The sequence below is a fragment of the Pyrgilauda ruficollis genome, unplaced genomic scaffold (genome assembly GCF_017590135.1).
Source record: "Pyrgilauda ruficollis isolate IOZ18807 unplaced genomic scaffold, ASM1759013v1 scaffold20, whole genome shotgun sequence".
NCBI classification, from domain to species: domain Eukaryota; kingdom Metazoa; phylum Chordata; class Aves; order Passeriformes; family Passeridae; genus Pyrgilauda; species Pyrgilauda ruficollis.
This window is the reverse complement of record NW_024519207.1, coordinates 4,024,148-4,039,863: the sequence shown is the minus strand read 5'-3', so window position 1 is coordinate 4,039,863 and position 15,716 is coordinate 4,024,148. Positions and strand designations below refer to the sequence as shown.

Here is a 15,716-nt window from a genome sequence, read left to right as displayed (position 1 = left end):
GTTGCTCCCTGCCTGCCCTGGCTCCCTGTTTCACTGTATCAGGTCCTTAATTTCTGGCATCAGGCTTTACAAGGTTGCACCCCCTGTAGCACCCTCCCCTCCTGCTTCCTTTCTGTGTTTTTACTATCTGCTTACCACACTGCATTCCACTCAAGCTACTGGTCTTATCAGTCTATTTTCATTTTATTTCACTACATTTGTCATGCAACCTTCCTTTCCTGGAACACCCATCTAAACAGATCTACAAAATGATTATACTCCTTGTTTTCAAAGCTGTCTACACAAGTACTGTTTCTACAAACAGTAGATCATTTAGAATATATTGTCCAGTCAATAACAGTCTGAAAAAGCAAAGCTTCTTTGGTACTATAGCATAAAATTAATTTAATTGCTCATGTTTGTGGAAAATATATATGAGAATACCTCCCTTTCTCTCCATTTATCTTCCTCTGCTATATATTGTAGCATATATATTTATGGCATAAGTCTTCTGTTTATTTCTATTCATTTTGACCTTTTGAGATAGAAATTGACAAACTGTATTTTGACACTGCTAATTTGTGCTTAGTAAAACAATCAGATTTGAACTTCCTTCCAGCTGCTGGTATCTCCATTGACAGCATTTACCTTGCATTGCTTTTCTGTGCCTGAAAGTGCCTTCTTATCATATTCTTGTTTTTATGATAGTAGTTTCTCCAATAAATTACATTACAGAAATTAGTAACCTTGCTTGAGGCCCCAGCGCTGCTATTGATTCTTCATAGGTGGTATGAAGTGGCAGCCGTGGGGCTTCTTCCTTCTGGTATTCTTGAGCAGCATCCTGTGGTATTAGGCTTGTGTTATATATACAATTGATGTGGCTGTTGCTGAGAATGGTGAGGGTAGTTACCTTTTCCTTTCTGAGTTATTACTGAGTTCAAGACTCCCAAGTTTGTTTTCTTTGGTGAGCATTATTAATTTATCTTATCAAATGTTTTAAATTTGTGTGTGTGGTGGGTTTAGTGAGATTTACACAGATGGTTTTGATCTAATTATTCTTTAAAATATGTGAGGTAATAGCACTGTTTTTGTTGTGCTTAAAATAGACACAATAGAAGGTGATGGTTCCAGCTTTATACATAATTTAAGTTAAATTTAGTAAAAAGTTTAGTAAAAACTAAAAGCTTGAAATCAGTGTTGATTATACCCAAGGCAGATCGGGTTTGTTTGGTTCAAGCATATAATTTGTTTAAATTCTGGATTTTCATATTGCTTTCCAGTTAATAGTATAGTTTGTGTTACTGTCTGTCATGAAGAGCAAAACAATTCTTGCTGTAAAAGTATTTCATATGAGAGCTCTAGCTACATGTCACTTTGGTAGCCTAGAAGATACATGAAAACTGAAAAAGGTCTGATGCTTGTTCTTTTTGACTTAGAAGGCATTGGGGGGGGGGGGGGGGGGTGCGCTGAATGAAAAACAAGTTTTTGTTAAGTTGAGCATGAGTCTGTTCTGATGACCTGATTACACAGTTTGATGCCACCATGTGTGTTTGGTACATTTCTAGTGAAATGAGTTGCACTATTTAACTGGAAATGAGATAACTGTGATGTATTGAGAGAAGCAAATAGTGGTAGGATTGAGAGTGGGGAATCTGTGTTGGCATGTAAACTGTAAAGCAGTTTAGATAATAAAGGTGATCATTGTTCTAAAACACATAAAAGAAACAAACAAAACACATGAAGTCATATTGCAGTTGTTGCACAAAAAGTTCAGCTGTGAAGAGCAATGCCGGTCTGAATAGCGTGGGATTCAAGCAGAAGCATCACTCAGCCCTCTGGCAGGAAGTGCTGTTGTTTTGGTGTGCACACAGTGCTGGTGCTGGCCTGGGCCAGGGTATAAACCCTGAGATGCCACCTGGCTCTGTGCAGTTCAGATATCCACAGAACATTTCTGAGCAACCTCAGGTTCCCCAGATGTTTCACAAGCTGCATGCAGTGAGACCTGTATGTACATAGCAAAGGGTTCTTTTTATCTACTTATTTTATACAAAATTTATATAGTCACTGTAGAATGATGCAGACATAATTTGCTGAAAATTAGATCTTTCCAATAAACTCTGCATTTTCCCTTCTATCCTCCAAAATGGAGTAGGTAATGGTTTTCTATTACAGGTATGTATTTTTATGAATTTCATACCTGTAGCGTAGAATAACTTTGATATTACATGCAGAAAACTTTCAGGTATTCTTTTAAATTTAGGGTTCTGACAGCTAACTTATTTTGGTGCTTGTAGCGTAAGTTTTTGTCCCTGCAGAATACATTGTAATTATTTGGCAAAAAATTTGGTTGGGAAGTTTACTTTTATTTGCTGCAAAAAAACTTTTGACTCAATCATGCCTCTACTGTGAGCCAGGAGAGTGCAAAATTAGTGTGAAGATAATCTGAAACTTACTTTCTGCCAAGGAAAAGTAATTGGGCAGAGATGGCTCAGTAATTGTACCCAAAACTATTAGATGTACAGTAAAATTCCATTCTCCATTCTATCAGGCAGTAGTGCACTTCTGCCTTCTTCAGATAACAGCCCTCTCTATCTCTGGGATGCTCCTATCTCATGTTGGAAGCCTTCAAATTTCTCACCTGGAATTTATGTCCTTTTCCTCATTCATCTAATCAGAGACAGCAGCCTGACCACATGGGACTTGCTGCCTGCTGTTTCCTAGAAGGGTCCGTGTGTTCTCATACCGTGTAACTTCTTTCTACTCTTCAGTACGGATTCTGTGTCACAAGCTCTGACTGAACCCAGGTGCTTTTTAGAAACAATGGCTCAGTCAGGAGTCCTGAGTTTAAAGTTATATAAAGAAGAAGTTCACCTCAATTTGAATGGTTTGGATAAACTTCTGTGTGTGTAGGAATAAATATGTTAATATGGAGCCAGAGTACCTTATTGTTTTTTCTGTTTATCTTGCTGAACATACATGCTGAAAAGGCCATTTAAACATTACTGTAAACAAAGGGAAACAGCTGATGATTTTGCTTTCATGCCACTGAGCTTCATGCCACAGAAATTAATGTTAAATTTCCTTAATTTAATAAATGTTAAACAAAACCCTTATGTTTCTCTGATTTTGACAAATTGCCTTGTCTTGGCAGGACATGGTTTGTCTGGTGAGAACAAAATAGAATTAATACCAAAAGTATGACCTCAGCAAATACTGGTTCCCCATGGAACTTGAGTGTTTGCTCTTCAGTTACCTGCAAATGTCTCTGAAGCCGAGTTCCAAACTGCTGATTGCATAATTCCTTAAAAAATTAGTGGCTTGGAAACCATAGGTGTTTGATAGTATTGCTTCCATTACTGCCAAAGTAATGAGAAAGTTTAACACTGTCTCTGTCACATACACACTCACGAAGTCTAATACTAGTCAAGAGCATAACTATAAGTGTTACAAACCTTTGTTTCCCATGGCTATTCAAACAAAGCAATAAAAAAATGCAAGTTGGACTACAGTGTTTGTTAGGGTAAAGGATACTGCTGTCTCTAGAGATCTTGTGAATGCTGACATGCTGTCACAACAGATCAGTCTTATTGAGGATGTTTTGAAAGGCTGTAAGTGGAAGAGGACTTTGTTTTTGAGGTTACACACTGCCAGCTTTCTTTTTCTTTTTTTGATGCTTCCACTAGAATTCTCTGTCTCTTACCCTGACTTGTTCTGGTATGTGTGCCTAAGTACACTTGGTCTAGAGTGTCTTTGCCACAAGGTGACTTCAAATTCTGTGCCCTAAAAATTAAGTATCTAATTATAAAGCAATTTAAAGACTGTAAATTAAAAATAGGGCAGTAAAGCTTTAAAAATAAATTATCAGGGAACAGTGCAATTAACCAACCTTTGTGAGAACTTGGGCAAAAATGCACTCATTAGCTGGGATTTTTAATTTCCTTGTCTAAAAGCTACACTAATTTCCTGACTGTGTTTTGAGAAGGGAAGGAATTCTTGGCAGCAATAGGATTCTATTACAAGAAGAAACTTGTTGGATACAGGGAACAGCATTGCCAGATCACATTTTGGTTTTACTATCATTTTTTTGTTAAGTAGATTTTAAGCTCAAAGATAGGTAGTTAATATAAGGCTTTTGACTGGCATTAATGCAAGCATCTTCAAAGACATGACTTGGAAATCTGGCTTCTCAAACTTTTGTCTAGGAGTTCCAGATACTTTATAAATACATTTGAAACAGTTGAGAGAGTAGGAGTATTCAGTTGGCTTTTCAGGAAAATGGGGCATTACCCCATTTAGCTTTCATACTGTGAGGTACTATATCCTTCTTTTAGTACTGAAATGACAGCATAATTGGGACATTACTGAACTTTGCAGGTTGTCGGGGATGTGAGCAGAGGTTTCAATGTCCATGTGGCAGCAGAAATGATAGCTAGTATTTAACAATTGTCTCATCACAGACTGACTTAATCTAGGAATTTGATCTTTCATGCACATTCATAGCACTTTCTTGCTTGAAATAATTAAGTAATGCCAAATAAGCTCTGTCCCTTTTCATTATGGTCTACTACGTGCCATGATGATCAAATATATGCCTTTGCTGAGCATCATTACAGAATGTTACTGCTATATTACTAGTATTGTTATTATTATATATTTTGCTTAAATATTCCATCTAGAAGAGCAACCTTTTTAAAAACTCAGATCCACACACTAGGATTTTTACATTTCATCCTAACATATTTGGTTATATAATCACTATACTAAATTCTTCAGATGAAGAAAAGAGCAGAAAAATAGAACTTGTTAAGTAAGTAGTTTTGAATATTTCTATAGAAATTAAATTAATTTTCAAAATCAACTTGTTCTCCAAATAACGGTTTGCTCTGGTTTTAACTAATGTGCCGTGTTTTAACTAATTTTCCCATGTATTTATTTCGTTGTGACTACAGGACATAGATTGTTGCACTTTTTCAGGTTAATAAAATGTCACAATGATAGTAGCATTTCAGTTATGTTTGTATTATGGAACATGTAGGAGCTGAAAGTTCATCATTGTTTGTTATTACTGTTTTACTGTAGGATGTCAGCTGTAATGAAATCACAGCTTTACCACAGCAGATAGGCCAGCTGAAATCTTTAAAAGAACTGAATGTCAGAAGAAATTACCTCGAAGTTTTACCCCAAGGTAAAAGCAAATGGACAAAAAAAATCTTTACAGTAGCTCTTCTTATTATAAGTTTGAAAGTATTTTTAATCATATAAATAGTTATTGTTAAAAAGTAGCTATTATTTTGTGTTCAAATTTATTCCATTTGGGTCTGCAGAATATAACATTCAATGGTATCCACTGAAGAACAGTGTGTGAGGTTTCTTCAGTGTGTCCTTATGATTCTAGGCAACTTTTAAGTTAAACAAGTGTCTGAATGTAGTATGGGAACTGTCAGCTGATTTTCAGGGAAAAGAAAATTTTCAAAGTGTTTGTTTTAGAATTTCTTGTCACTTGTGTAACAACACTCTTTATTTCCCAGTATAAAATGGAGTAAATGTTGATCTTGTTCCTCCCTGAGTTTGTATTTTTCCTGCATGCAAAAGAAGGGTTATTAAAAAATATTGTATTATTTTATGCCAAAAATAAAAACAGATGTAACACCTTCTCTCCTTTTTATTACTTTTAGAACTAGTACAGCTTCCCTTGGTAAAGTTTGATTTTTCCTGCAATAAAGTGCTTGTGATTCCAATTTGTTTTAGAAAGATGGTGCAGTTACAAGTATTACTGCTTGAGAATAATCCTTTGCAATCTCCACCAGCACAAGTAAGTAATAATTTAAGTTGTGCCTTAATATTGAATGACTGCTAACACATTTTAGAATGTAAAATGCCACTTACTGCAATTGCAGGCTTCTGAATTTCAGTCATCACAGACTGTTGATAGCTGTTGATATTTAAATAAGACGTAGGATGTATCTAAATAAGACATTAAAAATATCCGCTGTTCTCAATATTAATTTGTACAGCACTTAAACCAACACACACATCTAGAAGATGCCGATACTGTTAGCTGTTAATTTTTATGATTTCTATCTGCATATGAAAGTTAAGATTGGAATATGTATATAATTTTAAAAAAAGTAGTGATAAACTTCCTGGGCAATTTTTCTTTCTGGTAAAATGAATCCAGTTCTAGAAGGTTCTACAGTGATTTGCTAACTTTAACTTAAAAAACATGCCTAAATAGTCTAAAACACAGTCCATGTGAAATTTATTTCACTTTATAGTGTAAGTTCATAGATTGTGATGCACAAAGAAGTAAAACTCCTCTTTGGAACTGTAGTCCACTCTGAGTAATAAGGATAAGTGAATAGCCTGTGTTTGCTGCTTAAGGACTATTTTGTTGTTGTTAACTTACTCGACAGTAAATTCAAACTGCATCTCTGAAAGCCACAAGTGTTCTGGCTCAAGAGTTGTTGAAATACTTAAGAATTTTTATTACGTTGGAGAAATGCTTTTCATAATCAATAGTGATGCTGCCTTCAAACTAAAAAATACAAAGCAAGAGGTGTGCACTTAAAGAAAAAGAAAATTCTGAAATGACAATGAATTGCATCATAAGTATGCTTGGACACTATTAAGAATGATGTGACCAAGAATATGTAGAGCACACTAGTTAATTAAATGTCATTATACACTAATTTTGAAAATAATTAATTGCCCAATTTATAGTTACTAATAGGCCATACCATATATTTGAATGTCTTTTATTTTTGAGTTAGAAGCTCATTTGGATTTTTTTAAAGAATACATTATTTTCTTGTTTTCTCTCTTAGTCTCTGAGGGTATTTATACTGGTAGACACAAATAATTGAGTATATAATTGAAGTACTTAGTAATTTTTGAAAAAAATCTATTTTCCTTGAACTGAAATTCATAATATTAGTTGAATTTCAGGGAGGTTTGTACTAAGTGACAAATGGAATAAATTGCCTTTTTTATTCTAATTTTAAACCTAATTTTTTCTTTGTCCCACAGATTTGTACAAAGGGTAAGGTGCATATATTCAAATATCTGACTGTACAAGCTTGTCAGATTAAAACAGCAGACTCGCTGTATCTTAATGCCATTGAACCGCAGCATTTGCCACAACCTGTGGAAGAGAGGTATGTATGAAAATCTCACTTTTTTTTCCCCATGTAACACTTACAAACAATAAAGTAGTATTTATCTTTAGGTTCCTCAGTTTTGTTTGTTTAGATGCTATTCAAAGTGTACTTTTTTGCACAGGGATTTAATTTACTTTTTTTCTAATTCAATCCCTGTAAGAGTTCAGAAAATTAAAAATCAATTCTGATTAAAGTTAACAGCACTTTAGTTAAGAGTTTAAAAGTGAACCTTAGAACCTTAACTTCTTTCTAGTGGACTCCTGGAACACATTGAAAATAATCAGATGGTAATTACATTAGGTGTTGGCTTGATCTACCTACACATTAAATAAATTTTAATTTCACCTGTTGTTTTGTGATTTTTGTGATGTGTTTTATGATTTATATGTGATTTATATGTTTGCACTTTTGTGATATTTTAATCTTTTTAAATTCATCCAAAATCATCTGTCAGACAAAGAGAACTGCATGAATGTCGAGATGCTTTTAAAATGAAGTGTGCTGATTTGTTAGCAAAATGAGCAAGATCTTCTATCTTGTATCAGTCTTGTCAGAAGTGGCATCTTGTACCATGGTTTAAGGACAGGAACCAGGTACAAAGCAGCTCCTTTTTATGATAATCTCCATAGCTGGTTGGAAATCAGCTTTTAGCCCAGTCTTTCTTTGCTAACAAGAGCAGTGTAATAAAACCAGTCAGAGAAAGTATGATATCTTTGGAGAGAAGAACTCAATGAAAACAAAGTGTTGGTATTAGTAATAGTAGAGATATTACTGCTAAAATCCTGGGAGGAAAAAAACCAAGAGCTGTTACAGAATCCCCTTTTCAGTCATCTTAAGATTTAAATCAAATTTTTCCGTCCATGTACCTTTGGAGCTCTCTTTGTGAATTTCTGTCAAAGAAATGTCACAGGTAGGAAGAATCCAGGAGGAAGAGTAGGTTCATTTGGGAAACACTTACTGGTTTCCTCTTTTGTTCATTTAGTATACAAGAAAATTGACAGGAATGTCATGTCCTGTATGGTATTTTGGTCACATTGGAGAATATAGGTTAGGGTAAGGGGATGGTACAGAGTAGATTTCCAAAGGCAGTTATTGCAAAAGAATCTTCAGTGTTTACTGATAAGAGGTAATTTAAGATTAGGATTAATGAATCAGATACCTTCTTCACGTGAAGGCTGATAAAGCTCCTTTCTTAAATTGTGATGTAAATCTAAATTCAGTGTCACAGCTTTCAGAATAGCAAATAAAGGGATATAAGGTATATTTTAAAAAAATTTTAGGTGATGAGAGTACTGCATCTAATAGTGCACTTTAAAATGAGTAGAGGTCATATTGGGTAATGAAACCAGAATAGAGAGCCTTTGCTATTATTACAGTGATTTTCTCAAAAATCTAAATTTCAAGGTCTATTTTAAGGCACCAAAAGGAGGTTTCTGTGTTAATAATTATTTCAAGCCTGAGGGAGATACGTGTTCTGTTTTAATGGATCAGTGGTTGCAACTGTATCGGTTGACTCCACTTTGAGTTTTACTATTCTGGTTTCTTCTCCCATGGCTAAATTGCTTCAGTCCTGTGCTGCTTAGCCAGTAACTAAGCAGTTTTACATAGTGTATAGACAAAAGCAAGCTAGTAGCCGATTATTTCTGTTGCTTCATTAATCCTTAGGTTTATTATAATCCTTCATTAATCAATTCAGTCTGATCTATTTTACCATCACCAGATTAAATGTTTGGTCTTTTACTGTACTAGACTATTTCACCTTCTACTGTTAAGAATAGTTTGAAACTTGCTCAGAGCTAAGTGAAACCAGAACAGAATTTGAATGTAAATGCTGTGATAGCTTTTTATTGATTTTTAGTTTTTTATATTCACATCTAGCATTGATGACATCTACCCAAGTAAAAAGGATTCAGATTCAGGTGTTGGTAGTGATAATGGTGATAAACGTTTGTCAGCAACAGAGGTAAGTTACCTGCCTTTTGTGTCAAATTCCTCTCCCAGCACTCATATTTTGACTGTATTTTAAGTTTGGTAGTAATGTGAAAAGATTTTTAGACTTAAACCTCTGCAACCATATCCTTGACAGGAATTTTACACTAAGAAATGGCTAAAACATTGGCTAAAAGATAAAAGGAGACTGTGGGTGTTTTTGATTTGATTTTTTTTTTTTGTCTGTGCACTGTCTGGAGTGGGCATGAGATACTTGCTTCCAAATGGTTACAGACTTACCAATAGTCAAAATCCTCTACAGTTTTCTGGCAGTTTACATAATCTAGAGAATGAGAAACAAACCAGAATTCTGCTGTTTTCAGCAAAGTAAACATGGTAACAGGTTACAAGCTGATGACTTATGGCATATTTTTCTGTTTGCCTGATTAGTCTTTCCTGTTGGGAACTTAGAGTGCCTAGTCTCAGTATGCTCTGTGATGTGGTTATGGAAGATTGTTATAGTGTAGAAACTTCAGAAATTTTGCAGATTTTAATGTGTTTGAATATTCTGACAGCTAGGCTATGCTGAAAATAAACCTTCAGCTCTTTTCCTGAACTTTGCTGTCTGACTGAGCAAAGAGAAAGGGTAGCTTTGTGGGACTAGTGTTGTCCGAAGCACTTAGAACTTCTTATGTTCTTAGATTCACAGTTTTTCTGAGGCACTCTTTAGCTGAACAGGGCACTAAATGTGTGGGGAGTTGAACTGAATAGATAGTGATAACTAAGTAAATAATTAGTGATGATGATCTTTCTGAAATATACAGTAATGGGATTTGTGGTCTGACCTAATGGGAAAGGCCTCACATTAAGAGGATGACCTTCTTGCTACTTAAAATAGTTTTGCGCTGATTCTTTAGTGTTTTTGTCCTCCTTTGAGGAAAAGGGATTTTGTTTCTTCTGGAACAAATGTATGAAGAATCAAGCTTAGGTACTGAATTTATAGTTACTCAAAAGCAAATTGAACATGAGTCCACTTACTCATTGATTGGTCTTCTAAATACAATAGTACTTTAAAAAAAAAAAAGCCATGTGAATTTCCAAGTGTTTGGGCAAGTTTCTTGGTAGATGGAAATGAAGTAGAAGTGTTACGAATTCTAGCCAAATCTCTAATGGTTTACCTCTAGCTGTAGGAGCATTCAGTCTGTTCAGAGACACTTACAAACTGTTTTGCCAGTCTTCCTCTTCCTGAAGCTCAGTTGGCTTGGTAATGAAACTTTTATCCCAGGATTCCCTGATTTCCTCTTTAGCTATAAATATCACCTTTAGAAAATGGATCATGTTACCTGTAATCAAAAGATAGCAATTGAAATGCTGCAAAAAATATTTTGAAAACTACCAACAATGAGCCAATACTTTTTAACTAGCACAAAACTTTTTTTATATAAGAACGATTTGCTCATTCTATCATCACCTGATTGCTGCTCTGCTTTTAAGGAGAAATAGATGCTGAGATCCATAATCCCAAACGCATTTGGTGGTAAATTTACCACACACTTTTCTTCTGATATGACCTTTAATACCTGTGTAACGCATGGGAATTGTGCAAAAAATACTAGCATGATGCAAATACATGCTCACATGTGTTGTTAATTACAGTCAGAAAGTTACATACCAAACTTCGGATAAACATTAAATGATCAGTCATAATCATTAAAACATTATTCTGGAGGTTTTTTAAATTAATATAAATTACTGTTTAGTGTGTAGTGTAGTGGCTATTGAGTTTCTGTTCTTTTACAGAAAATACTACAATGTTATTTTTCATATGTAACTTAATAACATAAATGAATCACTTGTTTTAACACTAATGTAATTTTTACAAAGCTTGCTAGTTGACTTTGGATGAATACACAGAAGAGGGAGTACTTGATGACATGAACTGCTTATATATCTCTCTTGGACTTTGTAGGGTCCTTACAGCACCAGTTTTCCCAGGTATAGGGGCAGTTTTCCCATCCTGGGCATTTCAAGTGAAAGATAATTTGTAGTGTTGCTATAAAATTGTTCATTGCAACTTGAAGGTAAATTCTGCCTTAAGGCAGTCTACCATTTACCTCATCTTTTAGGAAAAATACAGCATTTTGATTATTTTTCTCCATTTGGCCTTATTTTTCCTTTTGTTAAAATTCATTAGAATGAAATTAGAATGGTGTCTGTGCTTTATTACCTGCATGAATGATGCATTAGTACCAGCAGGAATATATATGAGGAATCTTTCAAAGTGCATCATCTCAATTCTGTCTTAGAATAATGTTAGGTATTTTTGATTCTGATTTGTCTATTGTCTTCTCTTGCTGTCTCAATAAAAAATAAAACTGTAGAAGAAGGAAGTTGGATACAGTACTTCACCTGTGAAGGAGTGATACTTTTGTATTATCCAAGGCTGCTTTGGATAGTTTTTGTTTCATAATATAGTGGCAGGAAACACCTGGAAAATTAGTTGCAGAATTCTGTAGGTCCTGAAAGTGAGGCATAGCCTGTTAAAGGAATATTTTTTTGTTTCCAAATTGAATGGTCTGTTCCTTTTTTTTATACCAACGCTCCAAAATGTTTTCTTCAAAGTGTGTGTTACTCTGCTGAGGGGAAAAAGAAAAAATTGTAACTGTTTCGGATCCAGAACTTCTAATAATGTGTATAGGAACATTTTACTGTACTATTTTCAAAGGATAGTTGAAAAATTACACAGCATGAACTTTGATCTAGAATAATCAAATTTAGAACTTAAATGTCATATGAGATACAGCCTGAAAGAGAAGGAACTTCACTGTAACACTGGTTGTCTGAATGAATTTATATTGTACCTGTCTTTTTTTTTAAAGCTGGTGGATTGTCATTGCTTCAGATCTAAAAGACTTTTGTGCTTAGGGTACTTGGAGTGTAATTTATTTTCTGTTGGAGATACTATTTGGTTTCATTTTAAAATATCATTAATTTTAAAATTTGAAATTTATTTTGAAAAGGCTTTATGACACCCCTCAACACCCTTTTTTTCCTCAAGTTTTTTCTCCCTAAGCCAAAAAATACAGCCAGTGAATTCATAGAGTTAATAACATGCAGTTTATTAATCAGAAAGAACATTCATCATGGTCCACATTTACAACATGTTTTGAGTCCAAGGTATTCTTGGAAAATAGGAATAACCACATGTATCTTTGATAGGGTTTTTAAGAGCAAGTTGGATTTGCTCCCTCCTTTATCACAAACTTTGGCTTCAGGAGTTAGAAAAAATACTTTCTACATAGATTATGAACATCTAAAAGTAGCAAGAATGTAAAACTTCTACTAGAAGCTGGCTAGAATTAAATAACTGATTATATGTAACACATTTCATTACCGATCTTTTTTGATACAGTTGTCTGAACTGATAAAATGGGGAATATAATTTCCTTAAAAATTTTTTTCAAGGATATTGAAAAAAGTGCTATTTGTATTATAGCAGTTATAATCACAGAATACATGTATGGAAAATGTATGCACAGTGTAACAAGTTACAGAAACACAGAGCATTTAAAGAATGAGCAACACTCATAGGCTTTCTGGAAAATACATTTGCAAAGTTCTGAGACTGTTGTAGTGGTAAGTGCACTGTCTCAGGGGAGCAAGAATAGAAACTTGGCCTCTTCTGCAAACTGTGGTTCTGCTCTAGCTCACCTCAGGAGGGGATGTGAGCAGGTCCCTCTTGAACAGGTCATTGCTGGCCTTGCAGAGAAACAGAGCCATGGTGTCCCAGTGGCCTGGGACAGAATTGTGTCTGTGATTAGCTGTGCAGCTGCTATCTGTAATGTCATAGACAGGATAAGTTTGTTAGATACAAGTGAAGTGTGTTAGTGTACCAGCTAATAGAGCTGAAAAAATGGGTGAGCTTTTAAGTCAGAAAAAGCTAATGTACTTGAGAGTCTATGTTTTTTTTTTTTTTCCAGCTCTGTCAGCATAATTAAAGATATTGCCTTGCTTGGTGTTGGTCTTGCTTGCTGTAGGCATTCAGTTCAGAAGCTGCATGGTAACGCAGGGAAGAAGAGTTGTGGAGGGAAGAAAAAAAGGGCTCAGTGTTTCTACACACTTTAGTGGCTGCAAGAAGGCCCCATTTTCAGCTGCCCCAGGGAAGCACAGACAGCAGCACGGTGCAGTGGTGTCAGTGCAAGGAGAGGACTAGTGCCAATGAGTAAGACAGGAAAAGAGAACATGTGAATTGTTCTACTTGGCAGACCTCATGTGAGGATATATTCAGCGTGACTACAACTTCTTACTACAGGATGTGGTCATGTTAGATGCTCTGTTATCCTCTCCCATGTTAATTTGCAGCTCTTTAGTGAGCAATCTTGTTAACGTGTACATTTTTGTCATTCTTGGTTTGAGCTGGGACTATTGTTTCTCTTATTTTTTCCTAGCCATCTGATGAAGATACTATCAGCTTTAATGTTCCAATGTCGGACATTTTGGAAGAAGATCATATTATAAAGGATGATTCAGGTCACCATACTAACTCAAGAAAAGGTTGGAATGTAAAAAAACAGGGAAATTCTGTTGTTGATTCCATGCCTGCCTGCTTACCCAGAGGGCTTTCAGCATGCATATGCAGTTGTGTAAAAATGGAAGAAGTATGCTACTTAGAAAATCTTTACTATACTGAATTGTTTACTGTCTAGTAATTTTCAACAGTGTTTCCAAAACACTTGCTGCACCTTGTCTCAAGAGTTAATAAGATCTGATTCTGACTGGGGGAAGAAAACTTAAAGTCGGTTTGAGCCATGCTATCCTTTAATTAATATCAATGTTCAGTAATTTAGCCAAGTGCAATAATGGAGTCCAGCTATTTCTATATATAAAAAGCTTTTTTAGTCAGTCAACATCACCTCTGGAAATAAGTAAATCTCTTTGTATTTTGTGAGAGATCTAATTTTATGCAATTTTTTAAAAGTAACTTATAATTTTCTAAATTACGCTACATACTGATAAACAATGGTTCTCCAAGTTCTGCACATAGTAATGATAGCAGGATGAAGTCTGCAAGTTGCATATGGAAACCACATGAATAGGAGACGGCATATCCTCAGTGTTACCCACTTTAGTGAACTTCCATGGACAACTCATCAGGATTTGGTAGAATATGAAGAGAGATAACAGGATTTTATCCTACGGTGTTTATTAGCAAACTGGAGAGGGTAAATCATAGGATCATATCCTTGGAGATAGTCTATGTAGACAAAAGATAAGGGCATGCTCTAAATAATTTTGCTGGGTGTTTGATGGTTTATTACAGCACAGTAACTCTGAAATTGCATTCAATTGCAAGTCACTGCCTAAGACATCTGAATTTCTTAAAACACTGCACAGTTGTCCAGCTGTGTTCTTGTATTGGTACTGGCAAGACAGACTTGATGTAGTTCAAAACTGGTTCCTTCAGTGCTTGCTGTGATGCTTCTGATGTACCACTGTATATATCCAGAAAATGGATTGGCATCACTGTTTGCAAAGACAGGATCTTAACCTGTTTAAAATTTTTAATGTGAATTTAAACTTCATTTTTGAGGTCATTCTTCTGTCTTTTTTTTTTTTTTTTCATTGCTGTTCCTAGTGGAATTCCATCAAGGATCTTCTCACACGTTTGTCAATGATAAGTCACAAGAAACAGGAAACCAGTTTGATGAACAGGATACTCTTACTACTCAATTTATGAGCTACATTAAGGCAAGTTTGTGACAATGTTAACTGGGAAAATTATTTCTGCTATTTTTGTAAGTGCAGAGTAAACAGGAATGATAAATAGCAGATGTTTTAATGAATAAGAGACTGCAGCTGATATGAATTGTTTTAAAATATGCAGAAAGCAAAAATAAGCAGGTAGGTTTAAAATTATTACAACTGATCTAGGACAATTTACCTGGAACTCTATTTAGGATATGTGAGAGTTATCCTTTAACTATGTTTAAGGCTTTAAGAAAAAATGGCAGGTTTTTTTCTGTGCTATTTGCTTTATATTTTGAGTAGAGTGATTTATTCTGTTTGTTACATTGCTAAAATGCAAGATGACTTTGTGCTAGCTGTGGTGGCTAAAGTTTTGAAGTAATGTTATGGTACAGAAATACATTTTCTCAATTTTTTAAACATTATAGTAGCAGTTGAGAGATCCTTAAAGACAATTTAAATTACCTTCTAGAATAAGTGCTGCATTTTTGTTGTCTTGTGGTATGTACCCTTGTTACAGGAAAACATCATGGTCTTTATTCCTGTAAGGTGAAGAAACATGAAAAAGAATGGCTTTATTCATTCTACTAGGGATTGTCACTGGGAAATGAGCCATCATTGGAGAGTGTTAGAGAAGCTGGTACACTCTTCAGTGTCACATACATCAGAATTGGGTAGAATTTATTGGTACAGGGTAATGCAACTGATGTGCCAAACACATGACACAAAAGAGGATAAGCCTCTGTTTTCTGCTGTTTCTTCTCTAGAAGTACAAATATATATTCATTCAGAGAGCTTCTGTCTTTACTGGCAGCTGAACTACTTCAGTGTTCCTGCCTGTCTGAGATGAAAGAGTTGCAAAACACCAAGTGGAAGCATTAAAGAGATTCAGGTTTTCAAATAAGT

At 35.0% G+C, this 15,716-nt stretch overlaps 1 protein-coding gene across 3 annotated transcripts in view; it reads left to right on the top strand.

Moving 5' to 3' along the window:
* The window catches only part of LRCH1 (leucine rich repeats and calponin homology domain containing 1), a 115,684-nt gene that overhangs the window by 56,814 nt on the left and 43,154 nt on the right, over positions 1-15,716 (top strand). For all 3 annotated transcript variants that reach the window (XR_005955072.1, XR_005955071.1, XM_041466921.1), the window contains exons 4-9: positions 5,059-5,164; positions 5,655-5,791; positions 7,006-7,133; positions 9,015-9,099; positions 13,514-13,619; positions 14,701-14,813. Coding sequence is in view for 1 of the 3 variants with exons in the window: in XM_041466921.1 (XP_041322855.1) it covers positions 5,059-5,164; positions 5,655-5,791; positions 7,006-7,133; positions 9,015-9,099; positions 13,514-13,619; positions 14,701-14,813 (675 nt within the window). In the remaining 2 variants the exon portion in view is untranslated. The remainder of the gene's footprint in view (positions 1-5,058; positions 5,165-5,654; positions 5,792-7,005; positions 7,134-9,014; positions 9,100-13,513; positions 13,620-14,700; positions 14,814-15,716) is intronic.